Consider the following 26,291-nt stretch of genomic DNA (forward strand, 5'->3'; position numbering starts at 1 on the left):
TTAAGGAACGTGCTTTGGATGCTAGGATATCTGGCATCCAAAAGACAGATCTGGGGTGGGGAAGTTGGTGGCCCAGGATGGTGCTCCTGGTGTGTGAGTTGGAGCGTCCTTCACCAAGCTGGTGGCCTTTCTTGACGAAGGGAGACTGAGCAGCAGCCGCCCTGCCTCAGGACTGAGCACTGTCCTCCTCTGGCGGGCAGGGGCCGGCTGCAGGCTGTCCCGTTGGGCCCTGTGTGCAGCCCATCGGCGCCCACTGCTTTCCTACGTCGGGGGTGCAGCACACCCAGCCGGGCAAAGCCCAGGGAGGCAGGTACCGTTTCTACCCTAGAGGTGGTCCTTGACCCCTGAAAGGATTTGCTTTGCCTTTGAAGCTGAGCAGATTGCACCAAATGGCATATGTTTTCAAAGCGATTTCCCTGAGGAGAAGAGCCCAGGCCCCAGCCACACCCCTTCAGCTCTCTGTCATAGATTACTCAGTTGAAGCCGTTTGTCATCCTCCAAGAGCGGGTGCTTAGGAAGAGGTTACACAGGTTACTTCCACCCTCAGAGAAGTCTGTTTCCACTAGGGCCTCCCTCCCCTTGGACGTGGCACGGTAGTCTACTAGGGCGCATGCCGTCTTTCAGACTTGATCTGAGATGGCGCGACAAATGCTCTGATTGTGTTGGAGCCAAAAAGTGATGCAACCGAAGACTGAGTAGTCGATGGGCAGGGTGGGGTCTCCACCTCAGGGGGCACAACTCCCCTTTGACAGGCCCCTCTGCCGCTGTGCTCCTGCTCTTCATCAGCTTTCCTAAGGAGGCTGTTTTCCTCCTGCATCAAGACCAGCCACTCCTGGTGGATTTCAGAGAATACAACCTCTCTGCCCGCCCCCCAGCAGCCCCTCCAATCTGGGCTCCTGCGCTCCATTCATGAAGCTGCCTCCTTGGCTCCCACCGCAGCAGCCTTCATCTCCATTTGTCCTCACAGCGTCATGAGCCTACACCATGAACTTCAGTCCCCAGGTGGCTTACAGAGGCTCAGGGGTCAGGAGACCTGCACGGCACCTGGCTTTGCCCTGAGCAACTGGGCGAGCTCATAGGAGGTATTCAACCTCTGTGAGCCTCAGTTTTCTCCTTTGTACAATGGGAATAATCATATGTCCCACCTGATAAATGTTACAGCTGCTATCATGATAGTTATCACAGTCCTTAGCATTCATGTTATCATTAGCTGGTTCATATTTCGTTATCATGATGACTCTTATTTTCTATATGTTTATTTTGTCCACTCACGTGCATGTTGAGTTCCTTCAGGGTAAAACTCCCAACCTTTGATCTTCCCCACTGAAGGTATCTCAAGCTGTTGGCAAAAGTGGGATGTCAGCAGGTGCCCTGGGCTTGACCACAGGAGCAAGAGGGCCACCTCTGGGGCTCTGCTGATCAAACAGAGGGCTTTCATTGGGCTCAGCTCCGTTGCCACAAATCCATGGTGGATGATGTGGGAGTAGATACCAAAGTGCTTCCTGCCCTTCTGTAGCCTAGAGGAAGTCCCCCAAAGTAAAAGAAGAACATTCAGAAAGGGACCCAGTCGAGACTCCTACACAGACCAGAGGTTTGTGCCCCTGCCAAGGGGCAAGGGTGGCAAGGAAAAGTGGGTTCCATCAATGTGTCACGCATCTGATTTTTTGTAAACAGACGAGGACTAAGGAGAGAGCTGGGCCCCTTGCTATGTGGTGTGGGTGTCCCAGCTGCCTCCTCTGCCATCCGTCGTGCTCGTCCACAGCTCCCGTGGGCTGTCTGGTCTGCTGTGTGGACTGCTGCCCATCTCCGTACTCACAGAGTGGGCAACATTCATACTTGTGGGTGGGATGAATTAACTCACATCTAAGCAAATATTGGGGGCCAAAACCAAATGGAAAATGAGGCTGGAGAGTCCAGGGTGTTTTCAGTCATTTGGTTGGATCTGCCTTTCTCCTAAAAGAAGCCCCAGGAAGAAAGCCCTGGAGGAGGTAATAATGGTGTCTTTCACAATGGAAAGGTCAACCGACCTGTGTTTATTGAGTGACTCAGTGGGCCAGCCCTTTGCTCGGCTTTGTAGGTGATTACCAGACCGGCAAACCCATGGGGTCCTCTTGGTAAGCAGGCTGGAATCAAAACGCATGAGAAAAATGAGAGAGCAGCCCGGAGCAGCATGTCATTGTGCAGAATCGTCCAGAAAAGGTTCAGAGGATTCGAGGCTGTGCTCGGGAGGCCCAGGTGGTGGGGCTGAGTGGGAACACCTGAGGAGGCAGGAAGGAGAAGGCTGGGTGCCACAGGTGGAGGTCGGGGTGTGGCTGAAATCTCCAGGTCAGCACAGCAGCGGGGGTGCGTCCGTGTCCCCTCGCCAGAGTCCTGCATGGGCTGTTTCAGTTGCCTGGCTGTCTGGCCCCTCCTCTCTCTCCCTGATCACTGCCCTTCCTGCCGAGGCCTCTTTGAAATTTGACTAAGGTTGCGAGCACGTATTTCAGCATTTCTGGATGCAATTTGGTATCAGAGCAAAGAATCAAAGGATATTTGCTATCACTTTAAAGTATGCTTCTCTCCCTCTTCCTCTGAGCACCTGACCCCACAATCATCGCTGGCTTTGAAATAATAGACCCATCATAATTATGAGAATTAGTCTGGAGGCTTCTGCCTTATTTGCTCAACTGAGGTTACTGAGGCCGTCTTTAGAGGTGGAAAGGGTGTCCCGGACCATCTCGGCCGAGATGGCAAATACAGAGCCGTGCCTGCTGGGTGGGGGCTGCCAGGAAGCAAGAATGAGGGAGGGGGCTGGGAGCAGGGAGGAAGCCCCCAGTACCCACCCCAAGAGCCGCTGCCCCTTGGGGACCCTGGACCCAGCGTTGTGAGAGAACAGTTTTTTTTTAGCAGAGGCTGAAACCAAGACCATGTGTGAAGTGCCCCAAGTTTGTAAATGTTAAAAACAAATTTGGCACATGAAGACCCTGAGTAACGAATGAGCTCTCCATTGGGTTGCTATCCCCGCTAGTTATAGAAGTGGAAACAGAGGCCCAGGCAGGGGAAAAACATGGGCTAGCTCATTAAGGTGGTGGACACTTGTGTTTCCTCTGCCTCCTCGCTCCAAGCCCCGAGGTGCAGGGCAGTGTCCACACTCATCAGGCTGGGAACCTCCCATCAGCATGCTGCCCACACTGCCTGCTGCTTCCCAGAGCCTTCTGCTTGCCCTTGGCCAGGGGTGGCTGGAAGCCTCTCTGTGGCCTTGAACCTGTGTTGCAAAGCCGGACTGAGTCAACACTCTGAGCTGGCTCTGTGACCGACCCGTTCCAGGCGGTGGGTCAGTGGCCACGTTGCAGCCCTTGGACAGCAGGCAGGGAAGGCCAGGGCTCTTACAGAGGGCAGCTTCAAGGTTCTCCTAGGGTATTTAAGGAATAGAGCCAGAGTTAATGCTGAACTCTTTCTTTGACTTAATTTATTATAATGTATGTGGCTAAAATGTAGATCACACGGCTGTTTTGGATCTCCGTTTTGATTCCCAAAATTGCAATCATGATAGGTGGATTATAACCGTGCTTTAACATACAGATGAGGAAATGTATTCCTGTGCAATTTCCCCCTAAGGAGAAGTCAGAGGATAAGGGGCAGGAGTTTTGAATAACCTTGCAACATTTAGTTGTCTCTCTCGGTTATGGGATAGAAATTAGCATTACAGGACTATATGTGTGGTGACTGCAGTGCTGCTTTGAATTTTAGTGTGGAAGAGCTTCCAAAGGGAAGGGAGAAAGTGATTTTCCTTATTAGCAATTGTCACCAGGATCTAATCTACATCCAAAGTGGTGTCACAAAGTGTTGTTGTATTTATTTAAAAACACGAAGTGCCTACTATGTGCCAGGCACCTTGCTAGCAGGCTGGGAATGCCATGGCAAACCAGACAGGATGAAGAATCGCTGGAGAACTGAGCGCTAGCAGGCAGCACTGGGTGGTGCCCAACTAGGGGTGAGCTGGGAGGAGGCCGAGGTGGGGGGTTGGGAGCTGTGAGCACAGCTGGAGGGCCGGGGGTGGCAGGCCAAGGGAAAGGAGGGTGCAGGAAGCCTCACACAGAGGGGAAAGTGGAGTATTCCTCATGTGGGGGTGGGGTGTGCATGTGGTGGGGTGGCTCCAAGAACATATGTCTGGGCAGATTTTTCCTCAGGTCCAGATACTCAGCAGAAGAACCGAACAGAACAAATGTCCTGATGAGCTGCCCCAGGGCCTGGACTCTGCCCTCCCCACCAGCCCAGGTCTTGAACTGGCACCTACTCAACCTCTCCAATGCACCCTGAGGGTTCTGTTTGAATTCTGCCACCTGCCACTCTCACCCCTGCATCTGGGCCGGGGCTCTTGAGAGCTGTGAGAACCGCACCGCAACTCCCCTTCTCTCTCCTATGAGAGCTAGCTGTGCCTCTCCCTACACAGCACAAGCCCTCGACTCTGTGTCACTGGGGCAGGTCAGTGCAGGAGAATATAGGGAGTCTTAAAAGAAAACAGGGGACCTCCTTTGGTTATACTGTGTGGAATGACCACCCAGCCTTCCCAACACCATTCGTTCATTCATTCTCATCAGTATTTACTGAGCGCCTACTCTGTTTCAGGAGGTTTTGCATGCATGTCAGTCATTCAGTCGTGTCTGACTCTTTGCAGTCCCATGGACTATAGCCCGCCAGGCTCCTCTGTCCGTGGACTATTCCAGGCAAGAATACTAGAGTGGGTTGCCATGTCCTCCTCTAGTGGGTCTTCCCAATGCAGGGATGGAACCCATGTTCCATCCTTCCCAATGCAGGTCCTGCATCTCCTGCATTGGTAGGCGGAGTCTTTACCACGCCCCAGGAGGTTTTAGGGAGATAATATTGAGAAAAACAGACTGCATCCCAGCTTGTAAAGTGTAGACAAGCTATTAGGAGAGAGAAATTAAGCAGGTATCATATATCTATGGTAAATACAAACTCTGAGAGGTGTGTCATGAAGGTTTCATTCTAGAGTAATTGGGATTGACCTGACTCAGTGTAAGTACAAGAATGTCTTCCAAGAAAGTGGCATTGGAGCTGAACTCTCGAGAATGGTGGCATCAACCAGGCAAGAGGGAGGTAGTGTGCTAGGGTTTGGGGTGTATATTTCAGGAAGAGGGTGAATGTGTGTTGAGATTCTGAGGTCCATCAAAGAGAAAGTTCTCACCTTTCTCTTTCTGGAGGGTCAGTAGAGCTGCCTTGTGCTCTTAGATTTTCCGGGAATGCCTTGGACAGATCCAGGCAGGACTGTGAGTGGCATCTCCTTGGCCCCCTGAAGCCTTGTCAAGGAAAGCTCCCAGCTCACATCACATCACAGTCCCAACTCACGTCCCAGTGCCTGAAAGGTGGCCCTAAAATTCTTTCCCAGTATTGGGGTGTGGGCATGAGCTGGTCAGAAGGCCTCTGGGGTATAGGACTGAGGGGCCTGGCATGTCTGGGCAGATGGGGTGCTCTGTGGAGATGTTCAGAAGCAGCCAGCCTGTTCGCCCTTTAACACCAGCCATCTCATGAAAGGTGTATAGGATGGTGAGGCCTGAACTGCCCCAAATGGTGACTGCTCCTCTCTCTCCCTGTCATCCCAGTCCGACACCTTCCCCTGGTCTTCCTCCTCACCCCTTAGTTACTCATCTCAAAGGGATGATCTGAGTAGGTCTGTCTCTTCTAGGAGGTGTCTTGGGAGAAGGTGTTAAGCTGTAACTTCAGGATTAGAACATAGCATGCGTGGAAGCTTGTTCATGGGTTTCCCACCATGGAGGCTGGTGTCACTTTGCACACTGGAGTTGATCTTTCCAGCTTGGCAATGTGCCGGGGGAGGGCACTGACCATGAGCCAGGGCTCCTGTGGTGATGCTATTATATGAATCATCATCTCTGGTTTGTCCTAGTTATCTGTGTAGGTATAGGTCAAGGGTAGGTTGGACCTGGGTAGTTCAGGGGAACTGTCAGTTGGGAGCCTTTTCCTCATATTACGTCACTTAGTTTTCACAAGGGATTGTAAAGTAGTGCTGTTATTTCCACTTTACAGACAGTATTTAGAGTCTGGGCAAGGCTAGGGGAAGCATCTACAGAGGAGAAGCCCAGAAGTGGCAGGTCCAGGTTGGAAAACCCAGAGCTTGCTGTCTCAAAGCCAGTGACTTTCCCACTTGGCTGTGATAGCTCTGCAGGGTTTAAGGTATATTAAGCAACTTCACTTTCAATTTTCACTTTCATGCATTGGAGAAGGCAATGGCACCCCACTCCAGTGTTCTTGCCTGGAGAATCCCAGGAACAGGGGAGCCTGGTGGGCTGCCGTCTATGGGGTCGCACAGAGTCAGACACAACTGAAGCGACTTAGCAGCAGCAGCAGCAGCAAGGCCTTGCAAACCGCCTATCTCATGAAACACTCAGATTCTTTTGTAAGTACCATTATCCAATTAGTATCCAGTTATACAGATTAGGATGCTGAAGTTCATGACGCTTTAGTGGTTTGCTTGGAATTCAGAGTTTAAACGCAAACTCAGATCTTGGAGTCAAACACTTCTAGGTGTTTTGAGGTGAGCCCTTCTGGCCGACAGTCTCGGTCCATGCCTGGGGATCATGGGGACAATTTCCTCGGTCCCACCACCCCTCCCTCCACAAGGAAGACTGCTTGTCCCTGTCCCCTCCTTCCCTGGGCCTCCTTGGCGGACATACTCATTTGCTTGACCCTTGTGGAGATTTGTTTGGACTGGTCTATGGGATTGCTAGAACCTGGAGGTTTCCCTTTGAGAACTTTGCCAACACTTGATACTTTCATCTGGGTGCAAAGGAAGAATGAGCAGACTTGACCTTCCTGTTGGAAGCTGCTACCCAGGAAGCTAGTCCCCAGGGGTCAGTTCATTCATTCGTGCATCATTCATGCATGCATGAGCTCTTTGAGTGATGGTTGGATGCCTACGATGTGCCAGATGTGGAGGAAGAGTTCTCTGGTCCTCTTGTCCTCTGCCAGTTACAAGCTAGAAGGAGAACAAAATCCACACTCTTCACCTGGCCAGAGAAGCTAGTTGCGGGCCCATTCAGGATATGAATGTAACCAGGAGCTATCTGAGGTTTATAGCATAGCTTCATTTGTAGTTGAGAAAGGCCACTCCTATGGTTATCAGAAAGTTACCTTCAAGCAGTCTCTGGGGGTCATGGGAGGAAAACAGCAAAAACTTCACTGAGCATGTCACAGTCGTATTGTCTAAAGTCCACTCCCCAACCAGGAGCCTTGGGGGTCGGGGGGTCATCAACCTTGCCAGGACGCAGACACTGGACCACTCATGGGGAAGGCCATTCTCCAGGGCATCGGCTCTAGCTTTGTTTTGCTGGCATGTACCAAGACAATGGTCAGTGTGGTAACCTTGGCTGTCTCCTTGGCTCCTCTGCTTTGTGGCCTGAGCCAAGTCCAAAGGTTTTGTCCTTTGGAGATCTATCAGCCAGGCAAAACAGCTCCAGAAAAATGTTTGTACCGTGACGGGCAGAGCTGGATAGAATTTTTTTTGCTAATTTTTATATGTCAGCTAAAGTATTTATTACTACAAAGTGTTTAAAGTTTCAGCATTTATTAAAAAAAAATTTAAATCTTGATCCATTGATAGTGTTCATCTGATAAAGGTTCTCAAATTAAAAGGGCTAGATAAGTCAGTGCAGCTCAGAAATGGCAGTAACTTCAGAGCTGGCAATTGACACTTGTTTTCTGCCACTGTTTACTCTTCAATAAAAAATGCATATTTACCATAGCAACCTCCTGATCACGTGGTGCCCTATCTTACCCGCTACCCTCTAAAACAGAATAGCTTCTTAAAGAAACACACACATTCTAATATGTATGCTTTTCAGATGCAAAAATGTGTTCTTTATAAGGAAACCTTCTTGCCTGGGATTTAATGCTAATAAACACGTCATCTTTATAGAAATCATTTTGGTCCCATGTCTTAAATTTTAAGGTGTTCACCCTGAAAATCAAAATAAAATTACTCTTGGAAGGACTTTTGATTATCTTGAGACTTTGTTGATCATTTGTTTTAATACAGTTTTAAAATAATGTGTATTTGCATGTATACATGCATATGTATATATAGGGTTTTTTTTTCCCCCAAACAGTAGCCATTAGTATCATTTGGGAGGGAGTTTGATGTAGATTCTAATGACCTGCTGCTTCATCTGTGATTAAAGATTGTCATCTATGCAAAGCTCAATTGCAGGCTGAATTGTTTTTCACTGTTAACTTGGGAGAATTGCCTGGGTGTTCAGAGCTTTGGAGAAACTGCTGTAACCCGGACTTTTCAGAAAGGGAGCATGCCCTCTCATTCTGGACCTTGTGCAGGTTGCAGGCTCTGTCGCTTGGGGAGAACGCTAAAGCCACAGGTCTCTGCCCTCCCCACCAGCCACCCTTGCATGCAAGGGGTCCCTTTGGCAATATTCATGTTAAAAGCTGTTATTAACTGGAGCATATCCTGCCTGCACCAGGCCCTTGCTAAATGAATGTTAACGACTATCCCTGTTTTGCAGGTAAGGAAACTGAACCTCAGAGAGGTTATGTCATTTGCCCAGGATTATATTCTCTAAGAGTTGGTGGAACTTGGTTTTAACCTGAAGCATCTGATTGAAAACCTTTTCCACGTAATCTGTGATCGGCACCTTTCTGTCAGATGTAAGCCGGAAGGACAGGTGGGAACAGCATGGGGGTGGGGCGGCGGTAGGCAGCGCCTTCTTTCGCACAATGTTCTCAGGAGACGTTGCATGGCCTCAGCTTCAGAAGAGTTTCTTGGCTCGCCCTTCCCATCCTGGTTTGCACCTGGGCCTGCCAGCCACGTACCCCTGTGCAGGGGTCTGGACACCGCAGCCCTGGGAGGGTGGTGTCTGGCTGTGTATGTGATGAGAGAGCTGCGGTCAGTACCCCGACAGCCTGGGGGTGGGGTGCATCTGAACCAGGCCTGGTGGATTTTTTAAATTCCTTTCAGCCACATACAGACCAATCTGAAAAACAAGAACATATTGTGACTCTGTTATGCTTAGTGGCTTTGGGGGGAAATCCGATTGTGTTGTGAGGCAGGGCTCTCTGTGGCGATGTGGCGTTGTGACCCGAACTCAGAAGAGGAGAGCTGCCCAGACCCCACAGCCCAGCCAACCAATCTGACTGCAGCGTGTCCACGAGCCATTTCATAATTATCCATCATGAAAGCCTCCATGCTGCCTTAATAGATTATTTAAAATGGTGCCTGTGCCTCCCATGCAACCTCGTTGGCCCCGAACTGTACATACATACAAGCTGGGAGAGGTAATTGCTTATCATGTATCTTTTTGTTCCAGACACTTTTATAAAAGAGTATGTATTATGTATGGTGTGACCTTCAAATGTCAGGAATGTGTTGTGCAATAAACTGTCAATATTTGTGGTTATAAGGTACTAGATGACTTTTACAATAATTGGAATGGCTATATTAAAAGCTTGGATCACTCAGCTGGTTAAAGAGAAAGACACAGGCCAGTGTTCATCAGGGACTTGCCTTCTGCCAATGATTAAATGAAAGATATTGCAAGGTGCTTAAGATGTCTTCTTTGTTTAAAAAAGAATATGGCAAAACCTGTCTCTAGGGGAGGCGTTATCTCCAGATCATTCCTTCTCCTTTCAGTGCGTGTCTGTCCCTAGAGAAAACTCAGCCCACAAGTTATGGTGAGTGACCAAGCACATTTTGAAAAAAATCGGTCCAGCTTGTTCTCAGTGTCATTTAAGTAAGAATTCCTGAAGCCTACCCGGTAGTCAAAGAGATCTCCTCCAGTCTTCCCCCAGCCCCCACCCCAGCCATAAAGGAGGGGGCTGTAAATTACCTTAAGAGGATCTTAAAAGCTATAGTTTTTTTTTTTTTTAAGAAGATAAATTACATAGAAATCTTTTGGGAATTTATGCTTTACTGAAAGTAGAGGCTTCTATAGTCTATAGTTTTTTTGTGTGTGTTTTTTTTTTTTTTAAGAAAGGAACATGTAATTTAAATTATGAAGAAGGGAAAGCATAACAAATATTTTGCAGTAATTACAGTAGTGATTGGGGCATGGATTACTTTTAAAGTATCTGTTTTATTATGCTTTTGTATTGATTACTGTTTCTTTATGCTGTTTCTTCCAATGCAACGAAATCTTCCTTTTTAGCCAGGAAGTAGGCAGATGAAATCGTGGAAGGTACCTCAATGACACACCACCATCTTCCCTCAAGCTGTTGTGATCTTGCTGATTAAAGTGTCTGTGTGTGGTTCCTTCCACCTGACTAGAGACCCAGCAAACACTCTGAGGCCTCCTCCTTCAGGAAGCTTCCCCAGATGTCCCTGACCTCCTGCCCCCCCACCCCAACCCCGCTGTCTTCACACTCCAGCCCCAGATGATCTGTGCTGAGCACATTGAAGGCATTTCTGATATTTTGCTCATACAGGGGGCCACTTCCCCCCGGACTACTCAAAGCAACTTTCCTCTTGTAGTCAGGAGCTCATCTTGCCCTCTGAATTCCAGTTTGCTTGCCTCCTCTGATTCTTTTATTTAGTTTAAAAGGGTGTGTTTAAAAGAGTAGGTACAAATTTTAAAGTATGTATTGAGCACCTGCTAATGAGCGGAGCGCCTACCGAGTGCTGGGGGTGTAACACCCAAGCAAGGGTGCGTGGTCCTTGTTTGTGTGGAGCTTGTGTCTAAGGGCAGACAGGTGGTAAGCAGACAAATATGCAGGTCAGCTAGCATCTGCCATAGGTGATAGGTCCTCGAAGGACAAACCAGAGAAAGAGCACCTGGGAGTGTGGAGTCAGGGAGAATTCCTCCGGACAGTGTGGTCAGAAACAGCACTCCCAGGAGAGGCGGTGGACTAAAGTTTGAGTGTGAGTCTCTGTGTGAATTCTGGGGGGAGAGAATCCCAGGTGGATGGGGCCGCAACAACTAGTCAATCCTAAAGGAAATCAGTCCTGAATATTCATTGGAAGGACTGATGCTGAAGCTGAAGCTCCAATACTTTGGCCACCTGATGCAAAGAACTGACTCATTTGAAATGACCCTGATGCTGGGAAAGATTGAAGGCAGGAGGAGAAGGGGATGACAGAGGATGAGATGGTTGGATGGCATCACTGACTTGATAGATATCAGTGTGAGCAAGCTCCAGGAGTTGGTGATGGACAGGGAGGCCTGGCGTGCTGCAGTCCATGGGGCTGCAGAGTCAGACATGACTGAGCGACTGAACTGAACTGAACTGGGGCAACAGGAGCAAAAGTGGGGTACCAGCCAGGAGGCCTTGTGGAAAACAAATAGGTGGAGGGCTGGAGTAGAGTTGGGATGAGGTCAGAGCAGCAGCAGGGGCCACTTAGGTGGGGATGGGAGATGATGAGGAGTCGGGGGTTATTCCAGAGTGACAGAGCCAATGACTTGTCCGTCCCCTGGCCATAGCCAGGCTTTCCCAGGGGATGGCATCTCCCTGGGCTATCCCTCTCCAGTCTCATCCTGCCTGCTTCTCCTCACCCAGGCCAGTCCATAGGTGACCCTGCTCTGCTCTGGTTCACCCAATCAGTTTCTGGGATGCATCCCTGCCCTGCAGGCCAGAGGGAAAAGAGAGGTGTGCGGAGCCCAGAGAAATCCATCACGCAATCTGTCTTGTCAAGGGTTGCTTCTCTGAGTCCCACATCCTGCCTGCTGTGTTTCTGGTCACAGTTCCCAGTCTGGGGACTAAAAGCACATGCCCACAGCTAGCCCTGAGTACCTTGGGAGAACTGGCAACCCGAGGATTACAGAGCATGTTGTCAATGGCAGCGTCACACAATGCCAAGGGGAAGAGACCCCATGGGTGGCCCAGTCACCAGCAGGGGGGTTCCGCACACTCCCCTGACAATTAGGAAAGGGCTCTGGGCTTGGTAAAACCAGAAACACATTTGGCCCACAGTGCTTGATTTTGAAGCCCTTGTGTATTTTAAGGGAAATTTAATCCATATGTTTCTGATTCATTTTCACTTAACTCATCAAAATGTTGCTTTAGAGAAGCCATTTGAGATCTTAGTATCTTATATTTTTTTTCCTCCAAATTTTAGCCTTTTAGTGACCTATTTCCCCAATTCCAGAAATTCTATCTTGCTAAAAGCAAATGGAGCTCTGCACAGTTTTGAGTCTGGGTCAGAGGTGAGGAAGGCGATGATGGAGGACATTCACCTCTGTGACCAGAGGTCTGTCATGAGCTGGGCCTTGCCAGGGAGCCCAGCCCGGTCCCTGGTCCTAAGGACCCACAGGGAAGCTGGCTGTTGCCTTCTCACAAGTGGTCATCCTTTTCTAAAATAGCTCTCTATTTAAACAAATACTTTTGCCAATCCATATTAATGCTTAAGTATTTAACATGACTATATATGGCCATCATAAACCGGAGAACTTTGATGAGATAACAGAGACACCAAATTAATACTGACCTAAGGCATGACTTACATCTTCCAAGAGTTAAGTACAATTGTTTATGGAAATCTTATAATTTTTATGCATACCATTAATTTAAAATGGTTTTTAAAAATACAAGGAACCCTTCATCAGCCATAGCCATTACCTCTATCACAGTAATTGTTTTGAGTCTGTTTAAAGTTTTCAAAATAAGGGAAAGTGTCAAGCTTTTAAGAGGAACTATACATTCTCTTGGACTTTTTCTCCAAAGTGTTCTTTCTTCTACCCTGAAACCATTTTAAAACACTGATATATGTGGGCAAAGAAATTAAGAAAGATGTGATTTTTTGGTGTCCTGCTCACCCTTTAGACTCCACAAATTGCTTTTTCCTTCATTAATGAAGTGAGAGCTGTGCTTTTGAGATGCTCTTTGCACAAGGCAGACTTTCAGAATGAACTGCACGACTCATCTGGGAAATTGTATTTACTGTTATACTAAGAGTTTCATAGAAATTAAAATACCATGGCCTTTTATGTCGTAAAATAGTAAGCACTCAGGTGTATGGACAGCTCCCTCATCCCACTGAGGTTCCTGGGACAACTCTCCATTCCTTTCATGGGCTTATCTTCATCATCATCATCATTACAAATTTTTTTTTTTTAAATCTTTCCAGAATGTACTTTGGTGTGTGAAGGGTAAGGCTGCCTGGCAGGATGAGGTGAACAGTAAGGGTACATGCACAGTTTAAAAAAAAAAACCTCTCTTTGCTTTTTCTTTTTGGTCCCACCCTGCCTCTTTTGGTCTCTCTGGACCTTGTTCTCTGTCACATTCTGTGGGTTAATAGGACTACCTGGAGAATTGGGTATAAACCCAAAAGACTTCACCAGTAGAAGGTTCGAATGACTTGGTTCCTGATTCCCATAGTGACCAGTCTCCAAGTCTTGAGGACTTAACAGAGCCAAGATTTGTTCTCATTCATGCGCAGTCTGTCTTGGGTTGATCTGGTGGCTCAGCGATCCAGGCGTCCTCTATTTTGTGATTCTGCCCCCTCAACACTTGTGTTGCAAGGACAGGGTGGCTAGGAAGGAGAGGGAGGCAGCCATGGTGCAGAGTCTCTCTTTTCAGTGCCTCCAGCATTGCCTGGACTAGTCAGTGGTGCCAACTTAGGGCAAAGGCAGTTGGGAAAAGTTGGGGCTCGTGGAATATATTGAAGCATGCACTATCCCTTTCATGGTCATTTCCTCCCATCTCTCTAAAATCCATCCCTATTTCTGATTTGGCTTAAGATGGGCTAGGACTTTCCCAGTGACTCAACAGTAAAGAACCTGCTTGCAATATAGGAGACACAGATTTGATCCCTGGGTCAGGAAGATCCCCTGGAGGAGGGTATAGACAGAGGGCTACAGTCCATGGGGTCACAAAGAGTCAGACACGACTGAATTTACTGGACACGTGGGCTAGGGTGGGTGAAGGAAAGACCACTACGTGGGTGCAGACAGCCTGCAGTGGACTTGGGGCTCACAATATCACAGGACTACAAGGAGCCGGAGGGGAAGAGCCAGCAAGTCCAGCTGGGGTCGGGTGAAAGGTTTTGCCTAAGGACAGCCAGGCACTGGGGACCAAGAAGGAAGAGGTTCTGCCTCCTGACTCCTGACTCCTCCTCTGCAAACAAGGATATTTTAAATATGTACCAAGGAAGTCAAGTATTTAAAGATAACCCTGGGGGGAGGGAATCTACCCTTAAAATGCAAAATTATTTCATAAACCAAGTTTTTAAATTCCAAACAAATATAACAATAAGGTTAAGTGTATAACGAGGCACCCAGAAATTCAGATCATATTTGTGCACAAGATAGCCAGTCTCAGAGATGGATTCGGGTAGCTGCTGACGGTGTTCTATGTGCGTCTAGGTTTTAACTTTTGAAAAATTGTTTTTCTTTCTAAGCATCGGATTCTTTGTCTCTCCAGGACTGCCAGTTTGTGGTTTAGTTGATGATGGGGATTCTAACATAATCCACAACCATTTTGAATCTCCCAGCGCCTTCTTTAGCCCACAGCTGTGGGCTCTCCCTCTGTGAATTCTAGGGAAGGTAATGCACCTCAATCACCTTGACCTAGGGCAACCTTGCTATATACTCAGAAGATCGGGAGAAGCAAGTGGAAACATAGAAGGCAAGCTTTCTGACCTTGAGATGACAAAATTACGAGGGTCAGTTGTTCCACGTCCCCCCAAAACACAGCTTTTTAAATTGAAGTATAATTGATGTGTAATATTATAAATATTATATATAAAGCATACAGTGTAGTGATTCTCAGTTTTTAAAGGTTGTGCTCCATTTACAGCTATGATAAAACATTGACTGTATTTCCAGTATTGTGCAATATATCCTTGCAGCATGTTTTAGACATAATAGTTTGTGCCTCTTAACCCCCTACTCCTGTACTGCCCCTCCCCGTTCCCTCTCCCCACTTGAAACCACTGCTTTGTTCTGTGTATCTGTGAGTCTGTTTCTTTTTTGTATTATTCAGTTGTTGTATATTTTAAAGATTCCACATGTAAGAGATACCATACAGTATTTGGCTTTCTCTGTCCGACTTGTTTCACTTCACAGAACACCCTCCATGTCTATCCATGTTGTTGCAAATGGCAAAATTTCATTCTGTTATGACTGAGTAGGGGAACACTGCGTGTGTATTTTGTTGTTTAGTCGCTACGTCATGCCTGATTATTTGGGGACTCTGTGGACTGTAGCTTCTCTGTCTATGGGTTTCCCAGGCAAGGATACTGCCGTGGGTTGCCATTCCTTCCTCCAATGTGTGTGTATGGGTACTTTACCACTAGTGCCACCTGGGGAGCCCACATATACCTGTATAAACCCTACAGGCTTCCCCACTGGCTCAGCAGTAAAGAATCTGCCTGCAATGCAGGAGATCCAGGTTTGATCCCTGGGTTGGGAAGGTCCCCTGGAGGAGGGCGTGGCAACCCACTCCAGTATTCTTGCCTGGAGAATTCCAGGCAATGTATATTCCTGGCGGGCTATACATTACATTGCGTCACAAAGATTCGGACATGGCTGAAGCAACTTAGCACACACACACACCCCTTGTCTTCTCTATCGGTTCATTCGTTGATAGACACTCAGTGCGTTGGCCATTGTAGACAATGAACATCGGGGTACATGTATCTTTTTCCAATTAGTGTTTTTGTTTCCTTTGGATATACACCCAGGGGTAGAATTGATGGATCATATAGTAGTTCTATTTTTAATTTTTTGAGAAACTGCCTAAATTCTTGAAACAAAACTTGAAATGATTGGATCTGTGTCTTCTTTTTTATCTAAACACTCCCAGCTTGTAGGAACAGGAGGAAGCAGAGTTTTTGATATCTACTACAATTCACCTGTTTTAGGCTGACACTTGGGAAGGGTTGCATGTATAGTCTGTGTTCCTCTGGAATATTATTTGCTGCCATTATGTAAGATATCCACTTCTGAAGAATAGATTGCATATTATTTAGTGGGGTCAGGAAAAGAAACAGAGGTCCCAGGAGCTACTTCTCAGCTATTTCCCCATATTGTGAGGCCCAGGGCACACTCAGGCTGAGGCTGTGTTGCCTGCAATCGGATGTCCCCACTCTTGGGGACACCCCAGCCTCGAGGAGCTGGCCGCGGTGCTTTCACAGCGGAGCAGGAGGAGCAGACAGCGAGTCTGAGGCCCACCTCTCCTCAAATGCCCAGCTTCATTCCACTCAGCACACTTAGAGCAAGTGTTTGATCAGAGAGAAGAGAGACTGCAGAGTTTAGAAAACGGAATATATAAAAAAACAAAACAAAAGCAGTCCACATGTGGCCTGAAAAAGGGTCACACGTGTCTTTTTTATAATGCTGCTTCCCTTCTGTCGTCTCTTTCCTAGAGGGCTGGGGAAGGACTGGTCTGTCCATAATCAGGACCATGGATGTGTCCTTGGCTGGCTGTGTGGGGGCACAGAGTCTTGCAAAAAGACAGCTGCTAGTGCTTCTGCACCCTGGGGAGAGAAGGAATAAGAGAACAGCCTCATCTTCCCCTCTGAGCCAGCCTCTTGGGTTCTCAGTGGGGCGGGGCCTAGTCTAACACACCTTGTTTAACGGTACCCATCCATGTATAGGCAGGGACTCACACACAGGCCCTGGGAGTGTGCCGCCGGGTGGGCCTTCCTCCACCATCACTGACGGTACTTGGCTTCCAGCCTCTCCGGACACTTCCTGGGACCACCCACAATTCCCCTTCATCCTCACTCAAGTTTGTTTTTCTACTTGGATTAGTCTAAGAGTAAACGCCATAGGCCTTCTGGCCCTCCAAGGGGGGAAAAAAAATTCTGTGTAAAGTGAAAATTAGACTCTTAAATCTGCAAAGAAAGCTGTTTATCTTACAAATTTATTCTTTTTATTGGGCCACACATATCCAAGATAGAAAGATAAAAGGAAAACAGATACAGGCCATCACTTAGAGTGACATATAGTGGGACGCAGCTCATCCTCACCTTCCGTAAAGCCTGTGGGAGCGCATGGTGGTGGCTTTATCTGTCTATTTATCTATAGCATGCCCTGGGCCAGGGCTCACCAAAAGCTGCAGTGGAAATGCATTCCCCACACTCTCTATTCTCCTCTGTTGGACTGTTCCCCAGAGGCTCCGATGGAGGAGGGTCTAGGGGAGGTGCTGGACTGCTGATAGTGGGACACGGGGAAGGGCAGGGATGCAGCGTCAAAAGCCCACACCTGCCTCCTCCTGTCCTGAAGTCAGCACTTAGTTTTGTTCATCATTCAAATGACAGCTCGTGACATCCTAACTTAAATAGGATATCTTAACCCCATTGCAGGGAGCAGTTGGGCAGAAATTTAATCAGGCTCATTGTTATTTTAAGCTGACCTCGTGATCATACAAAAGATAAACTGAGTTATGCTGGGAGGGCAACTGCAACAGGTTTGGTGTTGGGGTGGCTGTGGGGGTACAGCGAGATGGGTAAGAGTTGGCCCACCAGTTGTTTATACCTAGGATGTGGTTGGCTTGGAATGGGCATCTGCTGTCTGGCCATTTTCCTCCTGGACTGTTGGCACACTGGTTCTTTTAACACAGCGGTGGCGGCAGTGCTCGTGGATGTGACCTGTGGACGTGGGGCTGCCTGCTATGAATGCATGTGGGGCGTTTGTCTGCTGTGATCTTGAGAGCCCCCTTTGTGCCTGCTTGGCCTTATCCGTAGCCATCTCTGGAAGTCTTTCCACAGTCTTGTGGACAAACCACAAAGCTAGTGGTAGGTCAGGTGGGCTCTAGATGTGGATGAACAGAGCCCTCCTACCCACGTAACATTTTGAGGAGAAAAAGAGCTGGGCAATTAGACCCTTTGAACAACTCTTTTCCAAGGGTGGTTAGAAGAGTTGGGGAGAATAGGAGTCAAAGCGAGCCTTCCAGGAAACTTTCCAGGGCGGCACACAGTCCGAATGCACAGAGGATGCTTGAAGCCAAAGCGTTCCACGGTTGTTCCGAGCAAACATCCAGATTAGAATTAAGTGCGATTGCCTTCACCTTGTTCATGGCCTGTAAGTCTGTCCCTTTTGGCTGTGAGCAGAGAACACCAGGAACGGATGTTGAAGAATAAAAGCAATTTGCATTTTCCATTGCTTGGAAGGTACAAATCTTGTTTATTTTGCTCTCTGCGGAACTCGCAGGTCTGCTTATTATCCCAGAAAGTGCCCTTGTTCTCATAGTGAATCTACCGCGAGGCCTGGAGGGTGGGCCAGAAGCTGCGGCCAGGACCCTGCCAGCCTTGGGGGCTTGGGTTCTGTGCCAGGCAGTGGCCTCCAGCCCTGTGGGGAGGCCAGAGGAGAAGGCTTGCGTGCCTCCCCTTCTCGAGGCAAGATTCCCAGCTCCTACCCCGCTCCCCTGATGTCGCCTCCTTGGCAATGTGATGTCAGGCCTCGGGTGTTGCAATAACATATCCTCCAACCACTAGATATTTTCACAGTTTTATTTACTATTATGTCCCATCATTTCTGTGCAGAAGGCAGCCGTATGTAAATTTTATTCCGTTTTCTAATGGTTTGGGTTACATAACAAATAACAGCAGGAAGGAAAATTTGTATTGATACTTTACAGAGGAAGTTCTCAAGTCACTGCACAAAGATTTAACTGTGGTGCTCTAAGTTTATGGGAGTTTTGCAGCTGAGTTTCTGCACATGACTTTGAATATGTCACTATATGTTTATCATGGGCTAATTGTGGAACCACATTTCCATACTTTTTCTTCTCTCTTTCATGAGATTACACCAGCCAGCGATGGAGGCAAGACTCTACAAGGAAGAAATGATCAGTTTGGGATAATTTTCTTTCCTATCCCAAAATAGCTGTATGTCTGCATGTCTTAGGGACTCAGCCGAAACACATTTTTTTCCATTTGTTGCTTGATATAATGCAAATGTGATTTCGATACTATAGCAAACTCTCCAGCTAGTCCATATTACAAATTAATCAAATTCAACAAACACCAACATTTTTAAACTTTTGCAAAAAAATACTTAATAGGAGCTAAGCAAAAGAAGAAATCAAACCAGCTGCTGACACAGCTGTTTCTTTTCTTGTTTAATTCAGTTCAATATAAAGGTACCATATGCTGCTTAAAATGATGATAGGAAAGATGAAATAATTTAAGAGAATAACAAGAAAATACATGAATTGTCAGCATTCTGTCAGATTTAAAGAATGAAATAGACAGGTGTAGTATTGACATGTTTAACTTTGTGTGGTGTTAGCAGTTTTGGTGCGAACAACTTCTGACATGTGCTGAAGTGATGTGAGAACGTTTCTCCTCCGCTGCAGACATTGGCGAGGAGGCTGGGAGATCGGCCGGCGTCCAGCAGCCCGCACTGCTTCGTGACAGGAGCCTAGGATCAGCCATGAAGGACTGCCCATACTGTGGGAAAACCTTCCGGACATCCCATCACCTAAAGGTCCACCTGAGGATACACACAGGTGAGAACTCTGGGTGCACAGCTCGGAGGAGGTGTCCCAGGCTGCTGCGCTCCTGTCCCAGGTCTAGCCTAGTGGGCCGGTCTGTGCACCACTGTCTGGGTCTGAACTGAGCCTAACAACCTAGTTCTCTGCCCCACACTCACCCTCCTGAATGACACATGGCGTGTGGATGTGGGTCTCCCGTGGTCCAGGTTTGGGTGATGGCGCTTTGTCCGAGGCACGGAAACGTTTTGCTTATGGTGTCCTTCTGCTGTACTGAAGTCGCACCTCCTACATCCTCATCTGGACCAGGGATCTTTCAGGTGCAGATGACGAGAACCCAGCTCCAACTGTAAAGATACAGGTCATGCAGGAGGTCTTTGAAGGCAGGCTGGCTTCTGGCCCCTTGGGGTTACGCGCCCACACCTGGGACTTGGACAGATGATGAGGGGAATGGGTAGCTCTCCATTGCTGCTGCTAAGTCACTTCAGTCATGTCCGACTCTGTGTGACCCCATAGACGGCAGCCCAGTAGGCTCCCCCGTCCCTGGGATTCTCCAGGCAAGAACACTGGAGTGGGTTGCCATTTCCTTCTCCAATGCATGAAAGTGAAAAGCGAAAGTGAAGTCGCTCAGTCGTATCCGACTCATAGCGACCCCATGGTTGGGTCTCCTCAAAAGAAGGATTGAGATGCTCTTACCCGAGCCTCTGGACTGCTGCTGTCATCTCCCATGTGTTGGCAGTGCCTGAGCCCCTCACGGTGAGGGCTTCTCTTGGTTCCTCTGCCTCGAGCCTCGGTCATGGTTCTTGTTCGCTTTTCTGCTAGTTGTTTGCACATTGCCAATACAGAAAAAAAATCTATCTGAGATATGGACACCTCCATTTTCTTTGATTTTTCTCCTGACACATTATCTATTGGAGTATGAGCTGCTTCAGAGGATAGACAAATATGCCATCTATTTTCAAAAATAATTGTGGTCTGTTTCCCAAGGAATCAATAAAGCTCAGGGTTGTGCATGATATTTAGTGCATACAGGCCTCATGTTCAGCAGGCTGTGGAAGACAGGGAGCCCTCACCTGGACCCTCACCCATGCCCACATGTCTTCCTGCCACCCAGTGTCCTGAGGACAGGTGGTCATGGGCAGTGGGTACGGGCTGCCATCTTTATATGCAGCCTGGGTACACTTGGCATCACCACTGTCCCTCCCTGTCCTGGAGCACTTCTCTCATGGGGTCACCCCAAGGCAAGAGAGGACTCCTAACATGCACTGATGATGCAGCAGGCTCTCTCACCCTCTGGGGTCCATGGGATCCGACCATCTTGACCTTCATCACCTCCCTGTGACCCCACTGCCGTCTTCCTGTTCCTCCTGTGCAAGAGGCCTTGCTTCTGCGGCAGGACCTCTGCACCTACTGCCCCCTCCCCCTGGACTGTTCTTCCTCCAAGTGTAACTGGGGGCTTAGCTTCACGTGATCTCTTGAGAGGGGCCATGCCTAACTACCCTGCCTGAAATATCCCTTGTGCCCCTGCATTATTTTTTTCATCGACTTAGCACCTTGTGAAATTATCTTGTTCAGTTCAGTTCATTTCCTTATGTGTTGTTTATCTTCCACCAAGTAGAATGTGAGGGTGGTAATATTCTGCTATAGAATCCCAGGCCTGCAAGAGTACCTTCCAGTGAGCTATAGCTTAGCAGAGGCAGTGCATTTATTTGAGAGCTTGAATGACAGACCAAATAAGTGAGTGACCCTTCTCCTTCAGTGCCTGCTCTATGCTGGGTAGCATGGAGTGGATGAGTGCAGTGGGGAACCTGGACTCTTCCCTAGGAAACTGTGGTCCTTCTAGAAAGACCCCCTGCACACACGAGCTGGTCAGAAGCTACCATGTGGCAGCCACCCTATAGGTGCTAGATGCATGGGTGGGGATGGAGCTCAGGGCCTTTGCACTTCTCTGTAACATAGGTCACCTGCCGGCTTGTGCCCTCACCTTCAGAGTGGCACCCATGTCCCCTTCTCAGTGGACTCATCCCAGTGAAAGGGCTCAGGACAAGACAGCTTTTGCAACCACACCAATGTCCACCTTCCTCCTCAGGTTGTATCTAGGGTCCCCAGTGTTATGGCTGGGGGACCCACAGACTGCCAGGCTGTGGGAGACAGTCCACCAGGGCATCCACCGTCCTGCTGTCTACAGGGGTGTAGAGACCTGACCAGGGAGGTGCTGTGGTTCTGCCCTTTCTCGTGATGTAGATACAGGCTCCGGGCCAGGTTTCCCAGGTAGGTGATGGCTCACTGCAGGTGAGACTGGCCCTGCCAGGGTTAGTGTGGGTCAGGAAGGAAAGAGGCGGTGTCTCCCAACCAGGAGCTCTGCCGACCCAGGGGCCCCCACCCACCCTCAGCTGGACTGTGGTTTATGTGGAAATGCCAGAGAATCTTCCTGGTAAGTTAGGACTGAAGCCAGCAGAAAGAAGTCTTGCTGAACCTGAGTAGAAACAAACGGATACTGCTTTTGAAAGTATAAAAGTTTGAGGAAGACTGTATTTGTCCAAACTTCTGCTTCTTTTGCCTCATAAACTTCTGAAGTTTGTGACCAACAGTCTTTGGTGACATTGAGAGAAGTGACATAGGGCCGTGGACAGAGGCATTCTGGAAACTTCCCAGAATAAGGTTGAAAATGAACGAAGTCATGGAAACATCACACCGGCCCTCCTTGGAAGCAGAATTTGCAGGTTTGAAAGGCAGAATGGTAACCAGATAAAGATCAATTTCCTTTTTATCAAAGAACAAAGAAGTTGGAAAATGCTTACAGTTGTGCTTTTGAACAGAAAGTGTTACATGTTATAAATCACCAAAGTAAACAAACATTATGACAATGTAAAAGCGTAGATTACGCGAGTAATTAAAAATCAAAATCAAGTGGTTTGTTAATGAATGAGTTAATAGGGGCCCCAGTTGTGGAGATGTCCTGGGCTGCCTTCCCCTCTCTCTTTGTGGTTTTGTGTTTCCAGATGACATGGTCAGAGGACAGCAGTCTCCAAAATAGAACAGTTGTTTTCCGAAATGCCATCTTTTGAAGTTTTTTTATAATGAACCCATATAAGCACATTAAAACTCTGATGTGTAATAAATATATTTTAATTGGTCAGGATATGAGGTGGTACATTCTCTGTATCTTTCTGTCCTACCCCATCTCTGTGGGAAGTTTTGATCGTATAACATCAACTGATTAAAAAAAAAAAAAACACTTTCCTTTTTTTAACTCCGCTACATTAGCTCAATTACTGCTCTTCTTCTCCAACACCTGTCTATTAGAGAGGTTCTGAGCAGATGCACCAGTCAGGTTGCTCTGAACACCTGGGGGCTGGGCAGAACCTGCTGCTGCTAAGTCGCTTCAGTCGTGTTCGACTCTGTGCGACCCCATAGATGGCAGCCCACTAGGCTCCCCCGTCCCTGGGATTCTCCAGGCAAGAACACTGGAGTGGGTTGCCATTTCCTTCTCCAATACATGAAAGCGAAAAGTGAAAGTGAAGTCGCTCAGTCGTGTCTGACTCTTTGCGACCCCATGGACTGCAGCCCACCAGGCTCCTCCGCCCATGGGACCTTCCAGGCAAGAGTACTGGAGTGGGGTGCCATCACCTTCTCTGAGAGCCTGCAGGGAGCTAGAACGTTTCAGCTGCCGCTGAGCTCCAGCCAGATCTATGGGGAACAGAGAGGAGCACCCAGAGGACCCTCAGATCCTCAGCTGCCCCACTCTGGCTACTGCAGGGAAGATGTGGGTTGCTGATTCCACCTAGGGAAGGCGGAACTCCTCTCCTGTTTGAAAGCCTGGCTGATTAGGACCAAATCACTAGACGTGTCTGATTTGTCTACTAGAGCACACTGCTGGTGACTGGAATTCAGAGCCAGACAGTAAAAAGACTGTGTCGGTTAGGGCTCTCCAGGGAAACAGCTGTACACAATCTATATACATATATATGTATCTATATATCTATATCTATATAGACACATCTGTGTACATATACATGTGTAGACACATCAATCTAATACATATACATTTATATATACATATACACGTCTATATACATCTATGCAACATATACACATATATACATATATATTTGTGTGTCCATGCATGCTAAGTCACTTCAGTTGTGTCTGACTCTTTGCAACCATATGGACTGTAGCCCACTAGGCTCCTCTGTCCATGAGATTCTCCAGGCAAGAATACTGGAGTGGGTTGCCATTTCCTCCCCCAGGGATTGATTGAACCCAGGTCTCTCTCCTGCATTGCAGGCAAATTCTTTACTGTCTGAGCCACCAGGGAAGACCTTTTATATCAGATCATATCAGTCGCTCAGTCGTGTCCAACTCTTTGCGACCCCATGAATCGTGGCACGCCAGGCCTCCCTATCCATCACCAACTCCCGGAGTTCACTCAGACTCACGTCCATCGAGTCAGTGATGCCATCCAGCCATCTCATCCTCTGTCGTCCCCTTCTCCTCCTGCCCCCAATCCCTCCCAGCATCAGGGTCTTTTCCAATGAATCAAGTCTTCGCATGAGGTGGCCAAAGTACTGGAGTTTCAGCTTTAGCATCATTCCCTCCAAAGAAATCCTAGGGCTGATCTTCTTCAGAATGAACTGGTTGGATGTTCTTGCAGTCCAAGGGACTCTCAAGAGTCTTTTCCAACACCACAGTTCAAAAGCATCAATTCCTCGGTGCTCAGCCTTCTTCACAGTCCAACTCTCACATCCATACATGACCACAGGAAAAACCATAGCCTTGAGTAGACGCACCTTTGTTGGCAAAGTAATGTCTCGCTTTTGAATATGCTATCTGGGTTGGCCATAACTTTCCTTCCAAGGAGTAAGTGTCTTTTAATTTCATGGCTGCAGTCACCATCTGTAGTGATTTTGGAACCCAGAAAAATAAAGTCTGACACTGTTTCCACTGTTTCCCCATTTATTTCCCATGAAGTGGTGGGACCGGATGCCATGATCTTCGTTTTCTGAATGTTGAGCTTTAAGCCAACTTTTTCACTCTCCACTTTCACTTATTTATATATATATATAGAGAGAGAGAGAGAGAGAGAGAGGGCAGGAGGAGAAGGGGGTGACAGAGGATGAGATGGTTGGTTGGCATCAACGACTCAATGAACATGAGTTTGAACAAATTCTGGGACATAATGAAGGACAGAGAAGCCTGGCATGTTGCAGTCTATGTGACCGCAAAGAGTCAGATATGTCTTAGCAACTGAACAACAATAAATACGTATGTATATACACACATCAGTATACATAAGTTTGCATGCTAAGTGTGCATGCTATGTCGCTTCAGTCATGTCCACTCTTTTCGACTCTTAAGGACTGTAGCCCTCCAGGCTCCTCTTTCCATGGGGATTCTCCAGGCAAGAATACTGGAGTGGGTTGCTGTGCCCTCCTCCAGGAGATCTTCCTGACCTAGGGATTGAACCTGCATCTCCTCTGACTCCTGCACTGGAGGCAGAGTCTTTACCGCTGAGCCACTGGAGAAGCCCTATATACATATATACACATCAATATACATATACACACCTATCTATATATATCTGAAAGTGAAAGTCGCTCAGTCGTGTCTGACTCTGTGTGACCCCATGGACTAAACAGTCCATGGAATTCTCCAGCCAGAATACTGGAGTGGGTAGTCTTTGCCTTTTCCAGGGGATCTTCCTAACCCAGGGATCAAACCCAGGTCTCCCACATTGAGGGTGGATTCTTTACCAGCTGAGCCACAAGGGAAACCCTTATATATATGTATGTATGTATATATATATGTCTATATACCTATACCTAATAGACTCTTGAGAGTCCCTTGGACTGCAAGGAGGTCCAACCAGTCCATTCTGAAGGAGATCAGCCCTGAGTGTTCTTTGGAAGGAATGATGCTAAAGCTGAAACTCCAGTACTTTGGCCACCTCATGCGAAGAGTTGACTCATTGGAAAAGACTCTGATGCTGGGAGGGATTGGGGGCAGGGGAGAAGGGGATGACAGAAGATGAGACGGCTGGATGGCATCACCGACTTGATGGACGTGAGTTTGAGTGAACTCCGGGAGTTGGTGATGGACAGGGAGGCCTGGCATGCTGCAATTCATGGGGTCGCAAAGAGTCGGACACGACTGAGCGACTGAACTGAACTGAATGTATATATATAGAGAAAGAGAGAGGTCTTTATTATAAGGAATTGGCTCACTTGATTATATACATACATACATCAATATACATATACATATATATCTATATATATACACACACATATATACATCTGTATACCTAATATGTATATATATATAGAGAGAGGTCTTTGTTATAAAGAATTGGCTCAATTGATTATATACATAATATACACATCAATATGCATATACACACATATCTATATATATCTACATATATATGTATATAATCACATCTATATACATTATATATAGAGAGAGAGAGAAAGAGAGAGATCTTTATTATAAGGAATTGGCTCACTTGATTATGGAGGCTGATTAAGGGTCCAGTGTGTCTGTTTTGTGCAGGAGATTGGCAGGTACTGATCAGTTCCTGAAAGGCTGGAGGGGTCTGCCTTCCCCACAAGCCCCAGAAGGATATAACACCCCATGACCTGCAGCCAGCAGCTGGAGGCCCAGGACAGGGGATGGTGTAAATTCCCATCTGAATCCAAAGGCTTGGAAAGCAAGAGGGCTGATGTTTAAGTCCTAGTCTGAGATGGAGTCCCAAGACAGGAGAAGACTAGCCTCCCAGCTCAAAGAGAGAGCTCCCTGTTCAGATTTGTTCTATTCAAGACTTCAGCAGATTGGGTAAGGCGCCCCCCCCCCGCCCCCACACTGGGGAAGGCAATCTTCTTTCTCAGTCTACACTTCAA

At 47.7% G+C, this 26,291-nt stretch overlaps 1 protein-coding gene across 7 annotated transcripts in view; it reads left to right on the forward strand.

Annotated features, from left to right (window-relative positions):
* The window catches only part of ZNF536 (zinc finger protein 536), a 449,550-nt gene that overhangs the window by 260,845 nt on the left and 162,414 nt on the right, over window positions 1-26,291 (forward strand). For all 7 annotated transcript variants that reach the window (XM_070770889.1, XM_070770887.1, XM_070770888.1 and 4 more), the window contains one exon: window positions 19,258-19,410. In XM_070770889.1, the coding sequence (XP_070626990.1) occupies window positions 19,258-19,410 (153 nt within the window). The remainder of the gene's footprint in view (window positions 1-19,257; window positions 19,411-26,291) is intronic.

This window comes from Bos indicus, chromosome 18 (genome assembly GCF_029378745.1).
Source record: "Bos indicus isolate NIAB-ARS_2022 breed Sahiwal x Tharparkar chromosome 18, NIAB-ARS_B.indTharparkar_mat_pri_1.0, whole genome shotgun sequence".
Lineage (NCBI taxonomy): Eukaryota > Metazoa > Chordata > Mammalia > Artiodactyla > Bovidae > Bos > Bos indicus.